The sequence below is a fragment of the Pseudorasbora parva genome, chromosome 5 (assembly GCF_024679245.1).
Source record: "Pseudorasbora parva isolate DD20220531a chromosome 5, ASM2467924v1, whole genome shotgun sequence".
Classification (NCBI taxonomy): Eukaryota; Metazoa; Chordata; class Actinopteri; order Cypriniformes; family Gobionidae; genus Pseudorasbora; species Pseudorasbora parva.
In genome coordinates this window covers 29,206,532-29,233,785 of record NC_090176.1, presented here as the reverse complement: position 1 = coordinate 29,233,785, position 27,254 = coordinate 29,206,532, and the positions used below count along the sequence as shown (strand labels likewise).

At 37.9% G+C, this 27,254-nt stretch overlaps 1 protein-coding gene across 1 annotated transcript; it reads left to right on the top strand.

The window, feature by feature from the left end:
* The first annotated feature begins 1,577 nt into the window (after positions 1-1,577).
* On the top strand, positions 1,578-26,103 carry LOC137075867 (uncharacterized). The gene is made up of 5 exons (XM_067444817.1): positions 1,578-1,800; positions 23,944-23,969; positions 24,764-24,835; positions 25,503-25,595; positions 25,711-26,103. The coding sequence occupies exons 1-5, from the start codon at positions 1,578-1,580 to the stop codon at positions 25,915-25,917; spliced, it is 621 nt and encodes a 206-aa protein (XP_067300918.1). The 3' UTR covers positions 25,918-26,103.
* The last annotated feature ends 1,151 nt before the right edge of the window (positions 26,104-27,254 follow it).

The following is a 27,254-nucleotide window of genomic DNA, read 5'->3' as shown; positions in this document are numbered from 1 at the left end:
AAAGAGGGACATACCCGTAAATTCAAGCTTCGCTTTTCGCGTTTTTACACTCGATGGCACTGTGTCGAATGTGAAGAGGAGGATTGCTTGAGGCTGCTATATGATGATGGAGGATCACTCTTAAGCCCCTTTCACACTGCACGTCGGACCCGCAATATTCCCGGAACATTGCCGGGTCGCCTTCTGTGTGAAAGCAACCACGTCCCGGAATTAATTACCGAATTCGACCCGGGTCGGGGACCAAACATTGCGGGATATGTATCAGAGTCGCCAAGGAAGCGGAAAAGAGAATTAAGACGGCAACGCGACAGGCAAATCAACAAGACAAAAGTAAATATTGGAGTGGCCTTTCCAAGATGGAAAGAGCTCATGAGGAGCAACGATTTTAAAAAGGACGCCGACGTGGCCTGCTTTCTTCTCGATAGGTAATATTAATTCAGCCTATTTGTGTATATTGGAAGTTTTATTGTTGCTTGGCTAATTATATCATGGTGTGCTGTGCATAACACTAGAACGACGTCTAGGATAGTTTCCCTCGTGTCAATGATAAAAAAGTATTGTTTACCTTATAACATAAATCCGTGTTCTTAAAACATGAGATTAATATTTTAATTGCATTATAATTTGTTTGCCTTACGCTAGTGATGTCGTACAATATACACAATAACGACAGCACTGATAAAAGTTACTTAACTAAGATTAGCTTGCATTCGTCTGGGAACCTGATAGCTGATGTTAGCAATGAAATAGTAAAAAATAAGGAAAACGTAAAACTATTATTCATTTTACATAGATTAATTTGATCATAGATCATTTGGAAAATTAAAAAACTGCAAATTATAATAGTTTTCAAAAGTAACCTCATCACTTGAAGCAACACTCACCGAAGAGGTCGAACTGGAAGCCATGACTAAATCGGCCACCGTAGGAGTTGAAACGAAATCGAAATTGAGAGGAACAGAAACTATTATTCACTGGATGGTCATATACCTTTTCACCACTAGATGGGGGGAAAATATCACACAGTGTAGCTTTAAGTGAACTTAAATATACAAGTTTTGGGAGACTCCATTACTCAATTAAATTGAGGGAACGAGTCAATTGAGTTCAATCAACTTATTAGGGTTTTCAGTGTACTAGGCTACGTCCTAAAAGTATGTACTCTTTTTGTGAAGACAAAGTATATACTTTTGAGTGTGTAGCAGAAATGTATGCAAGCTTCGCGACATTGGCCCTGTCCCAATTGGCACACTTCAAATGGATGGACTGCATTTATATAGCGCTTTTATCCAAAGCGCTTTACATTTCTGCCTCACATTCACCCATTCATACACCGACAGCGATGTCAGCCATGTAAGGCACCATCCAACTCGTCGGGAGCAGCTGGGGTTAGGTGTCTTGCTCATGGACACTTCGACACTTGGTCAAGTGGAACCGGGGTTTGAACCACCAACCTTCTGGTTTGTAGACAACCTACATGAACCACTGAGCCACTGCCGCCCCCAATTAGGAGATTAATTCATGTGCACTTTAATTCATGTGCACTTCATGTTCACTTTCAGTCTTGTGGACTTACAATGGCCGCTGCGTGCGCGTGTCCGTTGAGTCCACGAGACCGCAGGGTGTCCCATTTGTCATTTTACATCTCAGAAGTGTGCTTGAGAGCGGCCCCTTTGCGGCCGTTGTGCGCCCTCGATGCGCACTTCTTCCGAGCCCACACTGGTGTGAGCTACGCAGAGGACTTCTTCCCGGCAATCAAAGCAGCATTACGTCGTGAAAGTGCAGACTCAGAGGAAGACCGTGAGGGTTTAGGGTGCCTTTTCGGACAGAGCCATACTACTTCGCCATCTTTATTACTCTGTCGCTTAGTTACTTGCATCCCTTCACCATTTAACTGCCCTGTCAATCATCGTCAGATTCGTCACAGTTCAAATCCTCCACATTCAGATTAATCTCCTACTGTATCGGAGAGAAATGTAGCCGCATGTTGATCTGCCATTTGTAGGTCTTTAATGCAGAGACTTTCTTTGTGTGTTTTTAGGTTAAATATAATGATGCATTTAAAAGTTAATGGCCAAACATGTCATTACAAAAGTTCACAATGCTGCTGCAGGTGAAATATAATGTGGACAACACTGAATAAATATATTTTTGTCAGGTTACTGATAGTTGGTCACTCAAACCCCTTTATCTAAACTTCTCTACTTAACCGTCGGACTCGCACATCCTTCATTTTTGTAGTTTTTTAATCGAATCCACGTCCAACTCACAATGGGTTGAGGGCAATATCAGCCGTTAGAGTGCCCATCGATCCATACTTCGAATTCGGACCAGAAATAGTAAACCATCCGGGTATCTTTGGAATACTCTTTTCAACAAACTACGACTTGGGACATACTAATTCTATTTTCAAATACTATTTAGAATGAATAATATGCAAATTGGGACGCAGGGAGTGTTTTCTGTGATGTAGGAGCCTGGCTTGTCTGTGACAGGGATTTTCTGCAATGCTTTCAGATATTTTAATTTTAAAATAGTTCTGTATTTTTTTAATATATTTTTATATTAACATATTTTAATGGCAGTATATTTATTGTACAAAAAAATATTTTGTTTATCAAAATAAACAGAAAATAATACAAACTTTGCTAAAATATTAACCATTATTAAAAAAACATTATTTGCATCAGTACTGCATGGCTTTTGCCCATGCTGGTGGGCCTTTTACCCCACACACGGGTGCCACCTCATACATTTATACGAAATGACGGTCTGGACAGTCTGGAGCTCAATCTCTGAAAATGCCTAAACAAATGATCAAGTATGTGCTATGCTTATACATAAGTTTCATATTTGAGGTCTAAATAACTTCTTTAGTTATTTAGCTTTTTGGGGGTCTCCTCTGCTGATACTGGGGGAATACTGCCCATCTGGAAAAGGCTCTCTGCCAATCAGATTCGAGAACCAGAATTAACTGTATAATATAATATTTAGCTAAAGTCATGTGAAGCACGAGAAGCAAAAGAACAACATTTACATAAATATAAAACTTTTATTACAAAATGTGAATTAGGTATTACAGAAATCAATTAAATCTTTAATTAAATGTTAAAAAAATCACATTGTGATAAACCATTTATCGGTTTATCTGGGCTGACATACAGGTTGATAGCTTGAGCTCAGGTACAGGAGCCCCTGTCTGGATTGAGCCCTTGAGCAAGGTACTTAACCCCAGGCAGCTCCCAGGTGGCCTCCCTTGCAATTGGCATTAGTAGGAAAGAAAAGTACAAAAGAAAAATAAAGCCCTTCCTTGACCACCACTTCCTATCTAACTGTCATTTCACAGTCAGCCTATGGCAACTTCCTTCTTTCTAGTTTACAAGCATCGGCAGAGCATCCCCCTGAGCTCATCCAAAATGCTGCATGCTGCTTGACTTGTTTTTAAACCTCAGGAAATTCTGTCCTGTTAAACCTCTGCTCAGGTCTTTACACAGGCTTCCAGCTTCATTGAGACATGGCTTACCCTGCTGCCAATGGCCTGACCTCTCAGTCCTTCATTACACATTTGATTCACAAGCTTGATATCCTGACAACTGCACTGTAAAAAAAGTCAGTAAAAATACGGCGCAATGCCCTATATATAAAAATGAAAGAATTTTCTGTATACTTTTTTTTTTTTTTACAGGTATCTTACCTGTATTTTGAATTACACATTGCATTAGTTTGTTTTAAGGGTTAGCGAAAATTTCCGTAAAATTACTGGATAAAGAAAATTACCAGTACAATTTTCCTTTTTTTTTTTTTTTTTTTTACAGTGTGTTGGGACTCACATGTAACAATTACAGTTACATTATTATTAGATAGCATACAATTAAAAATGTTCTTTTAAAACCAAAACTTTATAGGTTTGTTCCACCATTCGACCATAAGTGGACTGCAAAGTGGACTTCACAGGTATTTTGCCATCTTAAGATTCCAATCCAAAGGGAGCGAAAGGCATGCACACAGGGAATAAGGAACATCGATACATCATTTCACAGGAAGTGGAGATGAAAATCATCCAACTGTCTATAACGATGGAAAAGAGGAGATGAGAATGGTTCAGTTTAGTTATTAAGACCGTGGATTAAGAACACGTATGCACATAGTTAACCAAATCAGAATTGTTTTTCATATGGCATGCCTGACAAGCCAGACCCACATCAAGATGTTGGGTCAGGGAACTCACCATTGACAGGGCTCAGTCCGAGGGGATAGCGATTGGATAGCGCTACAACCAACCAGAGCAACGTGAAGCAGAGCTGGTTGATAGATTAAACGTTCGCTGTATCCGGTCGGCAAAACTCCGAACACATCTTCCCTTCTTAAGAATGACTTCAGTGCCGTTCTTTGTTCTTTTCTCAAAGAAAAGCTTAAAGGGGGGGTGAAACACTCAGTTTCAGTCAATCTCATGTCAATCTTGAGTACCTATAGAGTTGTATTGCATCCTTCATATCTCCGAAAAGTCTTTAGTTTTATCATATTTATAAAAGAAATATGGGCTGTACCGAGTCTTTCCGGAAAAAACCGAGCGCCTGGAGGCGTATCGTGTGGGCGGAGCTAAAGAATCACAAGCGCGCAAAGCGGTGACGTCCTCAAGCGTGGAGAAACCCATCTATCTCAGCTAATACAGATAATGATCCACAATCAAATCTGAGGCTGAAATAAATTGAACAGGAGAAACGGCAACAGCAGGACGTCCGTCTCTGTGGTATGTAAGTTACTGTATTTAATGGCCTCTCCACATTTCTGTGTCTTTACTCGCAGTGTATGAGGACATGATTCGGTTTATGAACTATTGTATGCGACTAGACCTTAGAAGTAGCAAGCAGAACGGTTTTGCACGTCAGACTAGTGTAACGTTATACAGAACAACAATGGAGTAACCGTTAGCGCATTTGAATGACGAAGCACGCGATCGTATCGTTTACTGATGTTTACTCATGCGACGGTAGCCAATAGCAGAGACATTTGAAGTTGATTTACTCACCGGCATCTTCCAAAGCAGGACCGCTCTGTCAAAAACACACTTCTTTGGTATGATTTGGTGAAGTCCTGTGACAGCAGTGACCGTGGAAATCCACTTTGCGACGCGACTGAAGCGATGCCTTGAAGCTTCCCGTCATTTCTGCGTTCAAATCGGTTCAAATGCAGCGCTGCCTTCCCGGGGCGCGACATAAGTGTTCACGGAGGACTGGATCTGCACCTGAGAGACTGTTTACAGCGTGCATTTCCTCTCTCTCCCTCTAGTTACGCGCGCGCGCACCCTTCCGGGAGAAGAGCCCGTACAGCCCATACAAGGACCTTCCGCTCTATTTAACGTCAATTAGACCCATACTCGAAAAAAACTCGCCGAAACTTGTGAGAAACCGGAAGGAGTATTTTTAACACAGAAATACTCCATCAAACGTCCAACATTAGTTTTTGAAACTTTGTCTATGTTTAGGATGGGAATCCAAGTCTTTAAAGGTGTAAAAAGCTCAGTATGCATGAAACAGCATTTCACCCCCCCTTTAACTCCAAGTCTTCCAGAGTCACGGCCAAAGACGATTCAAAATACCGCCGTTCACCAGCTTCTGTGTTTACAAGTAGCACGCAGAACCGTAACAACTCTGCCATCATTATGTTAAGCCCCGCCCACCAAGTCTATACACGATGTGATTGGCCTGACCAGAGTTTGTTTTTTCCAGCTCAAAAGTCTATTGAGAGTTGCTAGACGACACACGCTGCAGATTAGATTTGCTGCCGCTAGGGTGCATCTAGATTTCTAACGTATAGCTTCAAATATCATACAAGCATATAATAAACATATCAATTTTGATTATATGGTAAATGGTAAATGGACTGCATTTATATAGCGCTTTTAACAGACCCTATGGCCATCCAAAGCGCTTTACATTTTGCCTCACATTCACCCATTCATACACCGACGGCGATGTCAGCCATGCAAGGCGCCATCCAGCTTGTCGGGAGCAGCTGGGGTTAGGTGTCTTGCTCAAGGACACCTCGACACTTGGTCAGGTAGAAACAGGGATCGAACCACCAACCTTTCGGTTTGTAGACAATCTACATGAACTACTGAGCCACTGCCGCCCCATATATATATTAGATACATATCCGTTATGAAAGTAAGGTTTTTTATTTTTTGGGGATATATACCATGCTCAAGGAGTAGGGAGAAGTGAACACTGCATAGGGACCCTGTGAGTTGGAACACACTTTCCTAGTGTGAGCCAGTTTGTTCCCTTGATTGATGATTCGGTTCACCTGTTGTCCTACTAACTCATTAGTTAGCCTTCTCTGTGTATAAGTCCTGTCTTCATTCAGTTCATTGTTCTGTCTCATCGATGTTAGGTGGTATGTGAGTTACTCCTGCATCGTGCAATTTATATACAGACATACCTGTGACAACCTTGTTGTCCCTCGGAAAAAAAATAACAGCATAGGCATTTCATTTTTATAAATTAGTTTTCATTTTTTAGGTGAAAAATGCACTCTTCCTGCATTAGCTAAGTAAATAGTATACACAGCTGTACCAAGAGCTGCAAACAGCGATTACCGGTATTTATCTCTCAGACCTTTGCATATTTTGAGTGGTCAGAAGGGTGAGTTGGACTATTGGCATCTGTTTTACCTCTACAGTTTGTAAATCTACATAAATGCCACCATCTGCAAACATTAGTCAAATCCAACTATACCATGCGTTAAAGGGTGCGGTTTCTTAATTATGGCAATAGGGCAACGCGCCACCAAAGTGCAAAAGGGATGGAATTTTCAATCACATTAGCTATCACTATTCTAGACCTCAGACTGTTCTTATAGACATCCATACAAGCACAGCAATGCAATCTCTATGGGTTCCAGAAGGCTATAGCATTAACATGCTTTTTATACATAACTTATGGATTGATTGTTGGGAACAAACATAACTATTAATAATCTATTAATAGATAAGCTGTGTGACATACAATAATTTCCTCAGTGCATAACTTACATTTCACAGACAGATTCTCCATCAGTAAATGTTAGAAAGTCTATAGATAATATTTCCATTTTGAGCCCTCTCAAGCATAAACTTCTGTGAGTGAGTGTCGCCACTCACGAAACAGTGTGTATGTGCACCAAACAGACACAGCACAATAGAACAGGAGTGCATTAATTTACTAAAATATACATTTTGCTAATATATTGTTGAATATTTGTTGTTGGTGAACATAAATATGCCATATGTAGAAATTCAAACCTTTAAGTGTCTTTGTATGATAGCAGTAACTGGAAAGCAGCTATTGTTGGGGTAATAAAATGCCTAATAATTAGTCTGTGCTTTTGTTGTTTTCTTATTTTCATCATATTTTAGATTGTAATGTGACTTTTTTTTTTTTTTTTTGAACATTTACCTTGCTAGAAATTAAGTTAGAACGTTCTCAGAATATCCCCACTATTGTCAAGGACGTCCCAGAACATAACAAGGTAATCATGATGTGGAGTTCTTTAAAGGGTTTGGGGATGTCATTTGGAGGGCCTTCATGGAACATTCAGGAAGTTCTGGGAATGTTAAGGGGACCATATTTTATTTGGAAATATTATGCTCCCAGAACTGGTGTCAAGGACGTTGCCGGGTAATTCTCTTAGAATTTTCTGAGATGGTCATTGTGTAGAGCTCTTTAAAGCGCTTGGGGATGTGATTTGGAGGACCTTTGAGGAACATTCAGAACATTCTGGGAATGTTTAGGGGACCATTACTATAGGACGTTTCCTCTACACTACATTTCCATAATGTTTGCAGGACCTTTAGGGGACCAACCTAAAATGTAATGTTTTTTCTCCTATTTAGGTCCTCCCATCATGTTTACTGAATGTTTTCAGACTATGTTTGTGTGAATCAATGTACACTGGGCTGCTTTGCAAATGAGGGTGAGTAAAACGCAGGACTTGCACAAAAGTAGCTTCTCAAAAGATGGATCAATACCATCCTTTCGTGATCCATAATGTGTGTGTTTGCAAATCACCTTTCTGACTGTGCTAATGTGGCTAAAGTTACCACTGTCTCTTACTGTGTTCACAGACACCAGAGCTTATTATTTTTAGCCCAATAAATGCTCACCGCCTTTACAATTCAGAAGCACACAATGACATAGCTCTGAGCTCTGTGAATACAGTCAGATGCAGTAGTAACTTTATGTAGCCAGTGTGCCAACAAGCACATTCACAAAGGCGATTTGCGTACATTCACAAAATAATACTTACGGTACTTGCATGTTCTGAATAGTTGGAAAAACAGATGATATTGATCAATCTGTGAGAGGCAACTTTCAATTTTTATATATATTATATATATATATCGTCTCCGTTCCTTCGGTCTCTGTCCGATCTCCGCTATGTTAGATGTGTTGTGCTATTGCCTGTCTGTCTGCTTTGAGATTACTTTTGGGAACTGTATTTACCTGTCCTCGTCTTCCTGCCTGTACATATAACAATGGAATGCTTTAAATGCTGAAAAACTTACAAATTTCTATGTTTGAGCTAAGCAGTAATGATACATTATTATATCACTTGTTAAATGGTTATTTAAAAATGTGTCATTCAGTCCTGCATTACACAGTTTGTTGGCAAAAAAATATATATTAGCACCAGCCGCCACTGCATATGATATAGAATTATATACAAAACGAAAAAGCTTTCAGTGGTCTGGAAAATTATTCTATTTATGTCTACTGCAAACCACCACTCAAATCAATGATCTTAAAGACCGTTTCTGAGATTTTTTGAGTAAAGGCATTTCCAGAAGACATAATATGCTTTTATTTGCTCTCCGCTCAGACATCTGTTTGCAAACAGCATGTAAATCCAGGCATGTGTTCTCCTGCATTTTGGCCTGGTTTGTCATAAAACGGCCAATTAACACTGGCAGAGGGAGATTAACGTTCTGTGCTCAGATGGGGTTTACTTATGCCCCCAATTACTATCTGGCAGGAGTTGGGGAAAAGACTCCCATTTAGAAGCCTTCTGCATTACTACAATGGACAATAATAAAATAATAGAAGACCTGGACGTAAAAAAGGAGAAATTCCTAAACCTTTGAACACTTGTGCTGCTTATAATTTTACTCTGCTGTACTTTTGATCTTATATTTTCTGTGTCGTTCCTTGAGGATTGTTTATTATTGCTTTCTCTGTGACTTTCTAAGCAATATAATTAATGCTACTATTTAGGCAGATGTATATAGAAGAGGAAGGATCATGGACATTGATTAGACTTTAGTTTACACTAGGGGTGACCCCTAATAGTCGAAGATTCGATGCATCGATATGCAGGACCGGATTCGACCACTGATCGAATCTTCGCGGTTGTTATGAAACGAGGATCATGCCATTTTGGTAATATGGGGTGCTTAATATTAGTGTTATGGCGCTGAGCGATCGCCCCTTTAAAAGCACTGAGCTTCGCACCGGACTCGCCGCGCCTTTATAATTAGAATACACACCTATTCGACGCCTGTCCGCGGTGATTAAATGTATGTGTCTCTTCATTCGTGAATGTACATACAGATTCCACCCTGTGCTACAAGATACACTCATCGTGCAGCTCTTCTGTCAGAAGTCAATTCAAAATTGAGCTTGCGCGTATATAATGTTCACGTCTGACTGGTGTGAGATACCTGAGACACGGCGCTGAGCTTCAGTGCAGTGTGCGACCCCCTTTAGCAGGGCCGGCCCTGACCAATTTGCTGCCCTAGGCAAGATTTTCCTTGGTGCCCCTTGTATCAAAGTTTTTATATGTTGGTTGTGTTTTAATCTTTTTTTTTTAATAACTGCACACACACACACACACGTCTGGTTCCCTATCTTTGTGGGGACTCTCCATAGATGTAATGGGTTTTTATACCGTACAAACTGTATTTTCTATCCCCCTACACTGCCCCTAAACCTACACACACACACACACACACACACACACACACACACACACACACACACACACACACACACACAGACAGAGGCCCTAAACCTACCCATCACAGGAAACATTCTCCATTTTTACTTTATCAAAAAAACTCATTCTGTATGATTTATAAGCCTTTTGAAAAGTGGGGACCGCTGGCTGGTTCCCACAATGTAGGTAATCTCAGGTTTTACTATCCTTGGAGACATTTGGTCCCCACAATGTAATATAAACAAGGACACACACACACACACACACACACAAACAAAAATGTGTGTATTTATGTATATCCTCCACTAAACTATGCATGCTCATGTTTTCACCATGAATTAAACTTTTTAAGAATTTTTTATATTTAGTGTGCATTTTATTGTTTAGCTATTTTAGATAAACCTGTATATAAATATCATTACTAATTTCAGAAAATAAATTTTAAAAACGCCATCTCCCCTTACAATTGCACAACTGAGTAAAACATTAGGCTATTAAAAATAATAATATATGTTTATAAACAATTGACATGATTTTTTACAGATTCTGATCATCCAGAACAGTTGCTTACATAAAGTTTAAGGTAAAAAATAACTGGAATTAATTAGCAAACATTCATATTTAGATAATGATAAACTGTTCATTAATTTCATCACTTTACCTCAGTCTTTATCCCCTTATTCCTGTATCAGAGGGCTTCAGTCTTTCTGACACATTGGCCACCCGTCATAAATAGGCAACATTCACTGTCTGGCGCGAGCGAACAAGCACATTAAAAAAGAAAAGCAATCCTGTCTGTTAGATGCGCGAGAGGCGACGCGACGCGACAACAAATTCCCATTCCCTGATCACGCGTTCAATATCGGGCAAAAGCACACAAACCAATTTTTGGTTTACCTTTAAGGTCACAATTAAACAAAAGTAGCGAGAGATCTTTTCTTCCATATCGTACATCCTAGTGAAATGGGTTATCGAAAGAAAGAAAAAAAATGTAGCATGGGGACTTGGTTTTATTTTCGATTTTGTTTTTGTTTTTTAAGCTTGCAGAAAGAAATCAATAACATGCATTTATAAAATAGATAACTTCATTAAGTTGATGTTAATACATAGTTAAATCTTACTGATTACTCTGGGTAATTTTTAAAAACAGAATGATTTGAGTGAAATTACACCCTGCGGTCTTTTAAGATGTATGGCCCTATTTTAGTTATCTGAGCACATGGTCTGAAGCGTAAGGTGCAGGTGCACTTAGGCCATGTCAGAATCCACTTTTGCTATTTTAACAACGAAAAAACGCACCAGGCACATGATCCAAAAGGGGTTGTAACCCCTCTCTTAATAAGTCATGGGTGTGTTTTAGGCGCAACATGCAATAAACCTTTCATAGTCTCATCTCCCATTCCCTTTAAAAGCCAGATGTGCTTGCACCATGGCGGATTCGCTATTTACATGGTGGAATTTGCGAGCCGAAAGACTGAAAGCAGATTAATCCATTAGAAATATTACTAACATGCCCTTTAAAGGGATCCCATGGTGTTGAGACTTGTATGGCTTAATATAACATAAATGATGTCTCTTACTGAATTATGTGGTAGAAAACCCATGAAAGATCTACGTTATTTAAAAAATCGATTTTATATTTGGACCATGGGCGGCGCCATTTTGTTTGCGTTCTAGGTTGATGACGTAGAGTGGTTGAACTCCTCAATCAGCTGGCGTTACCCGTAGCTATTTTTACCACAACGCAACTCGAAAATTGTTTCAGAGTTAAACAAAACAAATGAATTGCTTTGTAATTGTACTTAAAACACACTCAAACATACATGTGCACACAAACTCACCTACACAAGTCACAAACAGATCGGCGGGCGCGCACACACACACTGACAGACTGCTCTGTCTCAATCGCATGCATCATCACCAAAACATCCTGCCTCTCTTCCTCACGTTACTTTATCCCATCGTCCTACCTAGATATTTCCCTCTGCTGGTCACATTAGGCATTATAGTTAATCTACTATCAACAGTCTATCTAGGGAACAGGATGTGTTGAACAGGATATACACAGGGAATAGATTGAGGGTTATGTATGCGCGCGCAGTGCGTGCGTGTGTGTGTGTGTGTTCGCGCCGATCTGTTGGGCTGTGTGTGTGTTCGCGCCGATCTGTTGGTGTGTGTGTGTGTTGCTGTGTTCGCGCCGATCTGTTGGGGTGTGTGTGAGTCTGTGTGAGAGAGAGAGTTTGTGTGCACATGTATGTTTGAGTGCGTGAAGTCGGACAGCTGTTTGTAAATCGGCTTTACTCGTTATTGCGGTGGAACGTGAGACTGAATGACTGCACTCGAACATGTCCACTATGGTGTCGGACAACACTACAAATGTCCGTCCCTTCAAATAATGCCCTATTTAAGGGTATAGGGTCGATTTCAGATTCAGCCCCTGTCGTGGAGACTGAGCAGCCCAACATCTCGATTGAGACAGAGCCTGTCGTGTGCGCGCCCGCCGATCTGTTTGTGACTTGTGTAGGTGAGTTTGTGTGCACATGTATGTTTGAGTGTGTTTTAAGTATAATTACAAAGGAATTCATTGGTTTTGTTTAACTCTGAAACAATTTTCGAGTTGCGTTGTGGTAAAAATAGCTACGGGTAATGCCAGCTGATTGAGGAGTTCAACCACTCTACGTCATCAACCTAGAACGCAAACAAAATGGCGCCGCCCATGGTCCAAATATAAAATCGATTTTTAAAATAACGTAGATCTTTCATGGGTTTTCTACTACATAATTCAGTAAGAGACATCATTTATGTTATATTAAGCCATACAAGTCTCAACACCATGGGATCCCTTTAAATAACAAAAAAATAATAATAAAATACTGCGCTATTGACTTTTTTGTTGGTCAATGGAACAGTCATTTTAAGTTGCCTGAAAATAGCAACATTTCAACAATGTGCCTGAACACACCTTGTTTTTAGATCAGCCCATGGGTGAACAGAGGGGCACGAGTGCTATTTAAAAAAATGTGACTCATTGCCCAGGTATATGATGTCTATGGTGTTAGTGTTAATGAAAATATTTATATTTTGAAGTTGAATTATCATGCAAGATTTACTCCCAACAACCAATAAAAAAATAAATAATAAAAAAAATGTGTAAGCAGGGGGAAAAAATAACTGAATTGAATAAGATTGTGGGTAACACTTCATTTGTAATCCAGTGTACATTGGTTTGTTCATGAGAGACCAGCACAATATTGGTTTCGACTAATACGGCACTATTTTAGATACATTTTTGAATGCATAATATAATTTTATGCAGTCCTGCTCTCCGAAGCATTTTATAACTTAATTGTGCAATAGATGCAGCTGTAGAATCAGTGCTTGTAGCTTATTTTTGTTGTTCGCAGAAATACAATATTGCTACAAATTTTGTTTCCCTATTTATCACAGAAATTAATCCAATTAGTCATGCACAAGACCTTGTGTTTAATGACTGATAATAGATCCCCATTGAATTGTAAGTAGTCATTAGGCAAACCCTAATGAGGATTATGGTACGTTTGTGAGCACGAGCTGCAGGGGTGGAGAGCACTGTGCCGTTGCTGCTTGACTGCCATTACTCAGCACAGCAGGGTGATTCTGCAAGGGCCTTGATAGAAAAATATTATTTCCTAGGTTAATTTATCGAATGTCCAGTTGCATTGAACTAAATCTCATCTCAAGAACTTTTGCATTCATCTTAGAACAGTAAGACCTTGCTTAAATAATGCCCTTGGAAAACATAAAAGCTTGAAATCATTAAAATGTGTCCCTTAGATACTAATTAAACCGTAGTACTGCTGTATTAAAATAAGATGGGCTAATTGCTTACATGAAGGTCTAGCTGTTAGTTAGACTAACATTTTATAGGGATGGTTTACTGACAGTCCTTGGCAAGTACTTCTCAGTATGGATTTCTCAGGATCTTATTTTAGTAAATGTCTTTGTCTATTCATTTTAGCAGCATGAAAAGTTGACCTTTAACCCACATGCACACACAACCCACATTAAAAGGATAGTTCTTCCGAAAAATTCTGGTATTTACTAACCCTCATGGCATGTCAAGCTTGTATAACTTTCTTTTAATTGCAAAAGAAGATATTTTGCATAATGCAAAATTAATTTTCCAATAATCATCAGATGCTATTGACTTTTATTGTATGGATAAAAAAAACACTGACATTTCTGCAATACAATATGAACACAATGGGCCCTATCTTGCACCCAGCGCAATTGATTTTGTACACCGACGCATGTGTCATTCCTATTTTGCACCCGCGCAAAGCGCTCTTTTCCCTCCACAGAAGCACGTCGCTAAACTAGTGACTGAACTTGTGCTCCCTGGGCGGTTCAGCGCAAAAAAGGAGGCGTGTTCCGGCGCAAACAATCCCTGGTGCTATTTTGCTGTTCCATTAAACAATTGCGCCACTGACCAGAAAAAACCTAGTCTAAAGTCAGTGGCGCGTTGCGCGTTGTTCATTATGCTATTTTAAGGACGCATGCTTGACCATAATGTATAGCGTGCACAATGCGCATACACTTTGCTCATGTAATCTACACAGATGCAAGAGTTATTTTTTCAAATCATAAATTGTTGCACTAAAAAAATATTAACACATGAGATGACGGAAATCATTGTGGTATGCCACGAAGATGTGAAAAAATAGGCATAAATCTAGCTTACAAATTATTCAGGCTAATTGTAGTAATTAAGGATCAGACCTGTTTGCCCAATAGTGGCAAGACATATATGTATATAAGGACATCTGACAAATTGGTTTGTCCGTCAAGAACCAGGAAAAAAAATTGACTGAAAAACTGAAAAAAAACTGTTTAACCGACGCTATTTTGGGTGGGTTTCTCCCATCCCCATACAACACAACTTCTCTGTCTTTCACTGCTCTTACAAGAACATCAGTCTCCTCGGCTGTGAACCGCTCCTGGTGTGCTCCTGGTAAATACGCCATAATAATTTTAGATTTTAGATTTGCGCCGGGCGCAAGAGCCATTTATCCCGCCGGGAAAATAGCAAAAGCGCCGAGACCCGCCCACAAAGTTACTTGTGCTTCGCGCTTTGACACTCGCGTTTCAGATCGTTAAAATAGGGCCCGATAAGTACAATGCATTATATATATATATTTATTTATTTTTTACTTTATATGCTTTAATTGTCCATTTAAAGTTTTCTTATAGGGGTGTCTCAGTTGGTTCTCAAGTCAATCTGATTGGAATAGCAAGCAAACTTTACCGACACCAATGATGGGCCAAACTAAACCTGGTTGTCAAATTCAAATGGTCAAGTGGAGGTAATTTATACGGAACAGGTAACTGACCTCTCTCTGGGCACTGTGGGATTACAAATTTATAAATTGTTATATCAAGGTTCCAATGTAATAGTATACTAACAGTTTGTTATGTACATAATGCTTTACAGTTTGGAGGTACAGACTGACGACATTGTAAGGAGATCAAGCTAATCAGTCTTGTGTCTTTATGCACTTCCTGATCTATAAGCAACATTGTCAGAGTGATCACATTTGCATCTATTCGTCTGATTGGTACTGTTATGCTGATAGGATTTGGATTGGTGGTCTGATTGGCACTGTTATGCTGCATTCCTTTGTTTAGATTGTCTCCTCCTCTACTGTGTAAATCCCTCCCCCTGAAATGTGGATAAATTACAATGTATACTTTTAAAATTAGACTTGGACGACTGCAGCCACAGACGGCACTGTGTTTCTCAATAAAAGCGGAACGCCTGCCCGAAAGATATACCCAAGCTCTCCTGGTCTTCACTTCTGAGTTTCCAACAGCACCCCAAAACTGGCATACACACATACAACTTGTTAGGATATATGGGAACATGTTAGATGGCAGGAAGACACCCTGGGTTGCCCATTTCCCCTACACACTGAGTTTATATTATACTTTCCAGGCATATTGTGCCATTAACAAACAAATGAAGTGATTTACCATTCATTGCCTGTGCGAATGACAGGCAGATTTTACTCTTTGACGTTCGATAATCAGTGACTGTTCCTCCAGTGACGTAACTTCAGAGAGTGATATAGTGACGAATAACTTAATGTGATAGTGAAGCAGAGCTGTGAGTTCTAACATGTTGGTCCTTTTTTGCCGACTGCTGCTGTCATACAGTCTGTCATACCCTTTGAGAATCCAGGGTTTCAGGAACAAAACAACTGTTATCACATCCTCTACCCAAGACAAAGCTCAGGAAGCACAAATTATGCTTAATTTAGAAATTATTATCTAGGATGGCTACATTTTCTTGTCTTTATTTCAGTATTACTCAGTTGGAAGCAGGATATGTGAATGGTGTGGAGTGGTAGCATAACTGCATGATTTGCCTGGAGCAACAGATATTTTTTTTATCTTTTCTTCTGCAATGTGTCTAGCTCCAAGATCACTCTGATACCAGCATAACACATGCAACTGCCTGCCAGCAGGAAGAATTCACCATGTGGTACAGTGTTAATAGACTGTTAGTAGTTAGAATGGGGGGAAATGAATAAAATTATTAAAATATTATTGGAAAACCAGTCATCAAAAATACAATTTTATGGGAAATGAATAATGAAGAGTGTGAAACTAAATACCAGGAGTGGAGTGATTACTGAAGACCTTGAGCAGGAAGAGAAATTGGTAATTTCTTTATTCCATTTTAAATATCTTTTTTTATCAATATTATCATATGCAACATTACAAATGTGATTATTCTTGGAGCTCTTCCTCTTCCTTCTTTGGACCTGGGATTGCTTGCTTTTCATTGCATGTTTCCGTAGCATCAGTGGAATGCTTCTGCCATTCTGTAGGTTGAGATTTTCTTTTTTTTTCTTTTGCCAAGGCATACTTGCATTATGTATTCTTTATAAGCAGTCCTAAGATATTCAATATTTCACTACATGAAAATGATGCGCTAGCACCCTATAGTTTTTATATTTGCATTTACATCATTTTAACATCTAACAAAGAATAATTTTTTGATCAAAATGATTTACCGTGATTAAAATCATGCAATGTTGTTAGATATTAAATTGACAAACTAAGCTGTGTACACATACTGTCCCCTGCTAAATGTTATACTCCGTGTTCAACAGCTTTACTTTGACAAATTAGTTTGAAATGTTGTAAATATAACAGATGTCTTTACGTTATTAATGGAGTCATTCGGGCGGTGATGGTGTTGACTCATGGTGCACATATGAGCGAGGATGGTGTAACAGCATTTAGCATGGGTGAATAACACAATCCCGTAGGAGTGCAAGCCTACATAACATCCTTCAATTAATGCTCTGAGTGCTGCAACATGGATGAGTAATATCAGCTCAGAGATATTGATGTTGACAATTCCCCAGGATTCTGCTGTTTACGTCAACAAAATTATACGGTGTGATACATGTTAAATTAGAAAGATAACACTGGAGTTTAATCATCAAAGCAAGATACTGTGATCATGACAATAATCAGCCATGATTATCTGACAAACTTTTAACCTTTAGAAACTCTTTGGTTTGTAAATGTTTGTATATTTCAGTGTTAAAGAAATAGTTTACCAAAAGTGTAACATTTGACTGACTTATTCCCTGGAACACAAAAGAAGACATTTTAGACATTATAGAATATACTAATTGCTCTTTTCCATATAGTTATGCACCATGGGAACCAGTCTGGATTTTGTCAACCATCAACTGATTAATTGAAATTGTAAGTGTGAATTACTAAAGAATTTATTTAAAGTGTGACTTCGCTGATTTTTCAACCTGCTGTCTATTATGTCTGTAGAAGGCTAAATTGACAAGTTTACTTGTTCTACGTGTTACATGGATGGAGATTCACAATTATGTCATCTGGCAGACTTTTGGCAGCTCTAGGGCTTTCATGAAGACTACAGATTATACTTTTTCATTATTGTATCCCCACCCATGGAAAGTCAGATCGACAGAGGGTTATTAACCCAGCAACTATTGTAATTGTAGGAAAACTTCAATGGCCATAATGCACTGAAAATATTGCGGCCAAGTCCACTCCCACCAGTCTGCTATGGATATGCTTACCAGAGTCAAATACCACCTTGCTTTAGTAGGAAATACTCTTAGCAAGCTTTTAATCATAATAGTGTTGACTTGTTCCCTGGTGCAAGAATTCAAAGAGTAGACGTTAAGCGGGAGTGAGCTTCTTTCGGTTTCCATTGAGGCATCCTGTTTGTTGTAAGGCAGTGGCTATAGACTGCAAAGAATCATAAATATCTGTAGAGATTGGCAAGATTGAATATCTGAAAAGCCTCCATGTTTATAATCAACATTTAAAACTGGGTGACTATGAACACTGTGTTTTAGGCCAAACGGAATGGAAAAAAGAAAAAAAAGATTATTTACAAAAACCGGTCAGTTCCATCCAACAACACCCTGAAGCAAAATGCCGTTGCACACAGGTAAGACTGTTAGTGCTATATATTGTTCCCTTTTTTACCATAATGCTGTTTAAAGATTATACATAGTAAGATATCATTTCCTATTTGGCAAAAGGAAAGACAACTGCCTTTTTCTCTGTTGTCTCTGTTTATTCTGTAGTCACTGAATACATTTTTTGTTCCGCCTTTGTACTGTATATGCAGCCAATTTTTATTGAAAGCCCCTTTTGCCAGAAGTGATGTATACCCCTTTGAAAGAACAATTCACAGACTCAATTTGGTTGCAGGTTTAATAGCTCACTGGAAGGGAACAGTTATCAAGTAAGTTTTTCGGTCTGTTTCTCACACTAATGCAAAGCTTCACAAGATGTGGAATATTGCTTAAAGATGCAGTCATATTTGCTATTGTTTGATGGATTCACTGGTCAAATTCAGACTAGTCCATGCGATCAGGAATTTTGTGAGAGGGCAAAAGATTTCACAGTTTGTTTGACGCTTTGACCAAGCTGCTTGGTTTGAAATTGACATTCATGAGCTTTGCTTTGAACACACATTTGCTAGTACACTATTGATAACAGACAATGGATCTTTTTGTGAACACCTTAAGAGTCTCTTTATATTTAATAATGGGAAATTATTTCATGAAAAAGCACTTATGTTCTGCAGAAGAAGGAAAGTCATGCAGGTTTGGAACAACATGAGGGTGAGTAAATAACTGCTAAATTTAATTTACCTGCTGTCAGATCCAAATTTTCACATCTTTTATTAAGGATACATTTATTCCCAAAGTGTAGGCTGAATATAGGTTGATCATAGGTTGTTTGTACTTACAGAACACCTTATCACTGGTTAATTAAGAATCAGTTAATTTTCTGAAATTGTGACAGGGGTGCATTGGGACATGACAGTCCCTGACAGATGCAGAACTGCAGGATGCCTCCAAATTAGTGTGATAAGTCATTTTTTTTTTATATGTAAATATTAAATAATTAGTAAATGTATACCTTAATAAGCATTGTCTGGCTATCATCAGAGCAAGCTCAATATAAAAATCCAACATTGGTCTGGGGAGTCTGCTCTGTATTTTCTTCTGCACAAGAGGCATGTTAAATGAGCATTATTCAAATTACTCTGTATGCAATTGGATAGTCCTTCAACCAATTAGACCACAAGAGGCGGGATCAACGTGCAATGGCCCATCGCTTCACTATCAATTGTGTTAAACCCGCCAATAGTGCGCCAGGCGGATAAGCCAGTCTGTGATTGGTTCCCGCAAAAGTGTAACAGAAGCATTAGAAATTAATGTACAGGTTTCCAGACTGATATCAGATCAGGCTGGGTTTACCCAGTCTATAATAAACAGAATACATATTACATTTATTACAAGTCTTTGTTTAATTCCTGTAAAATGTTTGGTAACACTTTACAAAAAGGTATTAGCATTAGTTAACTTGAGCTAACAATGAGCATTATTATTATTATTTTTAATATCGTGAGCTAAAAATGAGCATTATTATTATTATTATTACTAAACATATTTTTCAGAAATGTTAAAAAAAATACAATATTACCAAATGTTTATTCTAGGGCTGTCAAAATTAACACGTTAACGCATTAACGCAAATTTATTTTAACACCACTAATTTTATTAACGTGATTAACGCAGTGAGCATTTTCTGATTGATTCATGGCGTAGCCCATGGTTGGAGAAATTCAGATCAGTCATAGGCATAAAATATGCAGCAGCAAACTTAGGGAAAGAAAAGGGTTAACAATAGCATTACTTTGAAACAAGTGCAGTTATAGCCTACATAAGCTACAATATTTTCTGCTTAACTTTTATTAGACTTCAGGTCGAAAGAAAAGTGTGGGGTTTGTCAGTGTCCATCACACTGTTCACATGAGTCGCTGCACAGTTTGGCACACACACAAAATACCTGCAGTTCAATAGGGAACACACATCCCTTAAAGAGGCCACACTATATTCCTACTCGTGGAATATGGACCTCCTCTATGGTGTGGTACTGGTGCGCTCTCAGGTCCGCATGATAGCTTTCACATTACCAATTTTTCATACAAACTGTGCCCTGTTCTGAATTAAACTGCCAGTGTAAAAACTCCCTTTATTAATATTCTTAAAATGAGAAAAATCACTACTTATTCTGAATTTTTAAGCTTGGGCTTAAGAAACGTGAACAAGTTCTTTGAAAAAAAACATCTATGACATTTGATACATGTCTAGTCTTCATGCTCTGAAGTATGGTTTCACTAATAATAAACGTACATTTGGATAAAGCATGCATATTTGTCCATACCCATGTTGATTAGAGTATTAAAAACCTATTCATTTAAGGTACAACTGATAAAAATGTGCGATTAAATTGCGATTAATCGCGAGTTAACTCATGACAATAAGCGATTAAATATTTTAAATAGATTGACAGCCCTAGTTTATTCTAATGAAAGGTTTATTTGTTGAACGTCCAGAAACTCGCACTAGTTAAAAACTTTATAAAAACATAGATACTGAAAATACCCAAGGCTCATCTGCACTTGTGGTGACTCTAGCCTGTTCTTGATCCAGTGCCCTCTGGGACCCTCTTTGAGTTTCAGAAATACTGAGAGAAGCCATTACCATCTTACGGTTGCCTCAGGGGTGTCATATTACTCAATTTCACTGGCAGATAAACAAACACTGGCATACACACACAGCATTATACCAATGGCTTAACATGTCTGGTGTTCAGTCAGCTGGACCACAGAGGGGGTTTTCAGTGGGTTAGTACACTGTCTCTGCACATTCGATCAGTGGTGTCTTTGGACCTAAGGCTTCAACAGAGTTAACAGAGCTCTCATCGCACTCACTGACTGCAGAGACACAGCACTGGTCTTAAAGAAGAAGTCTCAGTCTGTCTGTGTGTATCATCTGAATCAACATCTGAAGGATTGGGAGGTGGAACAGCTTCAGAGAGACATTTGAGCTTCCATCTGCTATCAGCCACTCCAGGCTGTTTAAGATTACGATAAAGACTGGAAATCACTAAAACAATCATAAGCCATATTAATAGTTCAACAGATGTTTTCACAATCCTATAACTGTTGCAGACGTTCAGTAGTTTTACACTGGAGTGAGCCAAGATTTGTAGAATCAAATATATTATTTAAAAAATGAACTGTTAAACATGTGAAAACATTTACACGCAAACACGCGCGCACACACACACACAATCCAAATTAATCAAATCGGATTTCAGATTATGAAAGTTCAGTTTATATTAGGAACCCTAAACTTTGCAATATGTTTACACATTCCTTCACTCTCAGAAACATAGAAACCTTAAAGGGTTAGTTCACCCAAAAATGAAATTGATGTCATTAAATTAATTTCAATTAAATGAATTAAACATCATCAAAGTAGTCCATATGTGACATCAGTTGGTTGATTAGAATTCCTGGAAGCTTCGAAAATGCATTTTGGTCCAAAAATAACAAAAACTACGAAAGTCTTCTCTTCCGCATTTGTTTTCAGACCTCAAATAAAGATTCAAACGGCCATGAATCAGTGAATCGATCAATGATTCGGATCGCCAATGTCCCGTGATTTCAACAGTTTGGATCACGTGTCAAACTGCCAAACTGCTGAAATCACGTGGCATTGGCGATCCGAATCATTGACCGATTCACTGATTAATGGCCGTTTGAATCTTTATTTGAGGTTTGAAAACAAACGCGGAAGAGAAAATTGATTCTGAATGAAGTCGTAGTATTTGTTATTTTTGGACCTAAATGTATTTTCGATGATGACTCCGAAGGGACTAAAATATAGAATATCTTAAACTGTGTTCTGAAGATGAACGGAGGTCTTACAGGTGTGGAACAGCATTAGGGTCATTAATGACATCAAATTTCATTTTTGGGTGAACTAACCCTTTTAGCATATAAACAGTGCCCAGTCACCACAATCAGAACTGGAGAAAAAGGCCGAGCATAATTGTACTTTTTGCTTTGACATACTTTACTTATTTTTAAACTCCCTTTAAGAGTTGATAAAGCTAACATAAGCCAGTTAATTAATGCCAAGGTTATGTAGTGATTTATACAATACAGATTGTTTCAGAAGCTGCTTTACAATGATGGACAAGAAAATAATCACAAGATGAACTCAATACTGTTTGCAATTCTAACTATAATAGTATACAGTCAACATTCAGTTGAATAATCAGTTCAGAGTTGATTCAGTACTTCAATAGCTAAAGTTCATTAATTATGGATTGAGTTCAATTAATCTATAAAGCCGTTCTGGAGAAAAGTAATTTCATTATCTAGCTTAGTTCACTTGTCATCCAATAAGCCTTCAATGGTGTTTTCCAATAAGATTGGCGAATATTGAGCATATCCAACTAAGCAAGCCAAAAGGCAACAATGGCAAGTAAGCAAAATAAGTAAGCGAAATTCATCAGGACCTTAAATTGAGAAAAAAAACAGGAAAAAAACGTGGGGTTAACCAGGCTCGGTCAAGGGCCAGATCTCATCTGGCTAGATGAACAAACGTAAAGTGGTTTAATTCCAGGCTGAATCACCATTCAGATTGATTGATTATTCCGAATATTTCATCCAGTTCCTTCTCCTTGAAAATCGGGATACAGAACATTCAACACAATTCACCGCAGTTTCTTTCTTCATTTTCATTCTTAATAAGATTTTTGGATCTCATTTGGCCAAACCCAAGGGTAAACAAGTGTTAATCTTTAGAAAAGAAAGAACGGTGTTCATTTCAGGCCACAAAATTAGCACAGGATCAACACTTAGGCCCTGAGGAACTCCTTTTGATGTCCCTTTGATTTTGAGCTCAGACTGTTATCTAGGCCATTGTGCCAGTTACAGTCCTTAGCTTTGGTCTCCAAAGGCTCAATGGCTTTGTTTCTGAGACATGATTAGAATTACTATACTTACATTTCTAGAGATTTTTCACAATCAACATACCAAATTGTATTATATTGTATAATAAGTTGTACTTTAACTTTTTTTTAAACAAATATTAATACATATTATAAATTAACTATATTGTCAAAAGTATTGGGAAACCACTCCAAATCATTAAATTCAGGTGTTCCAATCACATCAATTGCCAAAGGTGTATAAAATTAAGCACCTAGGCAGGCAGACTGCTTCTACAAACATTTGTAAAAGAATGGGTCGCTCTAAGGAGCTCAGTAAATTCAAGTGTGGTGCCGTGATAAGTTGCTACCTGTGCCTACACTCAAAAAAATGACTTTGTGGCACTGTTCCTTTTACCCAAATATTTTTTGTTAAAATAACACATATATATTTATTTTGCCACCAAAACACTATTGTATTGCGTTAAATTAACTTAACCTGCATCACTTTACACTATACTTAATTATCAATCGTTAAAGTAATGTAAACGGTTTCATTTCGCAATTCAAAAAAAAAAAAAAAAAACCCGGATGTGACGATTTCCAACGTATTGGATGAACTTGAAGACGACGCGCAGCACGAAGGTGGCAAGGTAAGAAAATATAAAGTTTATCTAAAGGCAAAGTCTTTTATTTCTGTTAATATTTCGTTAAGTCTGTTCTGGGATGTCTGTTGTTTAACTATCAAGTATTGTGGGAAATAATGTGCCATTTTTGGGAGTTCATTCATGCGATTGAAAGGTGAGTTTAATGTGCATGTGATTCTCTGTAACGTATATTAACGTTAGTGTATAACACTTATATATGTAACGTTATGTATGGACGTGGAAAAAATGTTTGGGCAACATACTAAAATTCTTAAATAGTTTTCAGTTAACCTAGTTTTAAGTTAATGAAACGAGCAGTTAAGTTATCAGGCATTCAAAAACGCTTGAAGTGAAAAACATTTAAAGTGGCTTAATGTACTAAGACTGTAATACTATAAAAATCAAACTCCGGGAAAACATACAAATAAAGCATAGAAATATGAATGCAACGCGTTTAGTTACAGGCATTTTCACGTGGCATGCATGCTGCCTTCACGTGCTATCGTAAATGTATTATGTTACGTTAATTCCCATTTCTGATGTCGTGGTTATTAGCTATTTACGTTGAAATAAGCGACTTCGAAGGACGTGTGTGTGAAGTTTATAACTATGAAGTTAGTGTACACCTTATTAATAAACTGTACTACATGCAGATAAGCAGATTAAGCCTGCTAGTGAATGCATTGCAACACATTCAGTTTACTTAACATTAACGTTACACATCATGTTAAGAGTTCATTTTCTGGTTAATCTGTTTATCTGTTTATCTGTTTATATGTTTTTCATCATGGCTTTTCCAGTTCATCCGTACCTATGGTGAAATAAAGAAATGTCACTACTTCATTGATAGAGAGCTACGTTTTTTGGCTAAGGTAAGTGAAGCACTCTATTGCTTTTTAAGATTTTTAAAAAGTAGTAATATTTTTGCTGACTTTTGTTACAATCTATGGTTTGGCTCAATGATAGTATTTAGCCTAAATTTTATGAATTCTGCTACAGTACGTATTGCACTGATATAGTATTAGCTGTGAGCAGACTGTATCAATTAGTGCATTAGAAAAATTGTTAATTACAGATCAATTATTTTGCACTCCTTACATAAATTAGGAAATTAATTTCACTACAACCAAGTTTTATCAAACTGTGGTCAAATATTACTTTAATCTGTCTAATGAGTGCGTTTTAACGAGCAGTGAATGTTGATTAACCATCTGGGGTCATACTTGACAACGATACTTGACAGTAAATGGGTTAATATATATATATATATATATATATATATATATATATATATGGGTGTGTGTGTGTTTGTGTGTGTGTGTGTGTGTTTGTGTGTGTGTGTGTGTGTGTGTGTGTGTGTGTGTGTGTGTGTGTGTGTGTGTGTGTGTGTGTGTGTGTGTGTGTGTGTAAAATTTGGTGCAAAATGCAGTTTCATCAGTTTTCCTAAATTAGATCGTTCGAATGTTTTACACAATTACATGTGGTAGAGAGCTGAATGTAAAGGCTATATTTTGTTAATGTTCTTATTTGTATCTTTAGACTGATGACATTGAAGTGAAGAGACAATGCATAATTGAATCTCTCGGTGTCTACCTGAATGAAGACCCTAGCAGTCTGATATGGGAGTATATTGTGAGTATATGTGCTTTTTAAATGTTTTCTGCATTTTTCAGGATGCTAAATGCTTTGTTAAAGTTAATACACAAGAATTTAAGAGTATTGTATTCTTTTTAAATGTCCCCTCTAGGATGCAGACATTGCCAGCACTGAGGAGGCGATCCAGAAGACAGTGATGGGAATTTATGTAATAAGACTTGAAGGTGCAATACATAGAAGACAGCCCAGCAGATGTGGGAGTGGTGTTAGAGGGTCAACATTTCTTCAGGATCTTAGCAGTGTCCCATATGCAACAGCCATGACTGATATATGGACTGAACTTGAGCTACCCTCCTGAACTCAGGTACACATTCAATGTACTGCAAAAGTTAGTTCTGGAGCTGGATGTCAACAAGTTATCCAATAAAGTGCAACACTGAAGACCAAGCTGTTAAACACTGAAGACCAAGCTCTTCTCTGATATGTTTGCGTAAGGACTTCCTGGAATGCCAAAATGTTAATGTAACTGTCTAAATTTTGTAAAAATCATTAAAAGGGTTAGTTCACCCAAAATGAAAATAATGTAATTTAATTACTTACCCTTATGATGTTCCAGACCCGTAAGACCTCTGTTCATCATTGAACACAAATGAAGATATTTTTGTTGAAATCCAATGGCTCAGAAAGGCTTCCACTGGAAGCAATGACATTTCCTCTCTCAAAACCCATAAAAGTTACTAAAGACGTCAGCGATTTTAAAACCCCGCGATCCGAACCGCTGAATCGATCCGCTTATTCATAACACTCCGAAGCTTCAGGAAGAAATGTTTTCGGCCGTCACGTAGTTATTTAGGGGTTTTTTTTGCGCACAAAAACTCTTCTCGTTGCTTCATAAAATTATTGTAGAGCCACTGTAGTGATATGGGCGTTGTAAAGACATATTTAGTGCCTTTTATGGGTCTTGAGAGAGGAAATGACATTGTGGCCAATGGAGGCCTTTCTGAGCCATCGGATTTCAACACTAATATTTTCATTTGTGTCTGAAGAGGAACAAAGTTCTTAGAGGTCTGGAACGGCATCAGGGTGAGTAATAAATTACATTATTTTCATATTTGGGTGAACTAACCCTTTAATTTAATTGTATTTATCCTTTACCAAGTTTTATAGAGGTTATTATTTTTATTTTTTAACTTTCAGTGACTTTGCTGAAGAATGACTCTACTCTTAACAGTATGACGTTGTAAAAGTCATTTAGCTAATGTTAATGCATTTCCACAGGTGTCTTGAATGTACTTGCAACCCTGTAACAAATACAGTTTGATTCTTTGTTACGCATCTTGACTTTTTTATGACTCTAGAAGACAAACACACACAAACAAAATGCTGATTTGAATGGCATAACTTTAAATAGAAAACATTGAGTTAAAGTAACAAAAACTAATTGGATGGAACCACTGTCCATAATTTAAATGAGTTATTTGAGACAAATCTCCTTGTGTTGGTTGAATGAAACATATTTAGCCAGTTTTAAATGAACTAAAGCAAGTTCACTGAACTTAAAAGGTTTAAGTTACATGGAAGCAATACCATTGATTTGGTTGGACAGTACAATTTCACTTAGATTCTCTCTCATTCAATTGTGTTGTCACAACACAAGGAGCTTGCATAGATTCAAAAAAATCTATTAATGTTAAT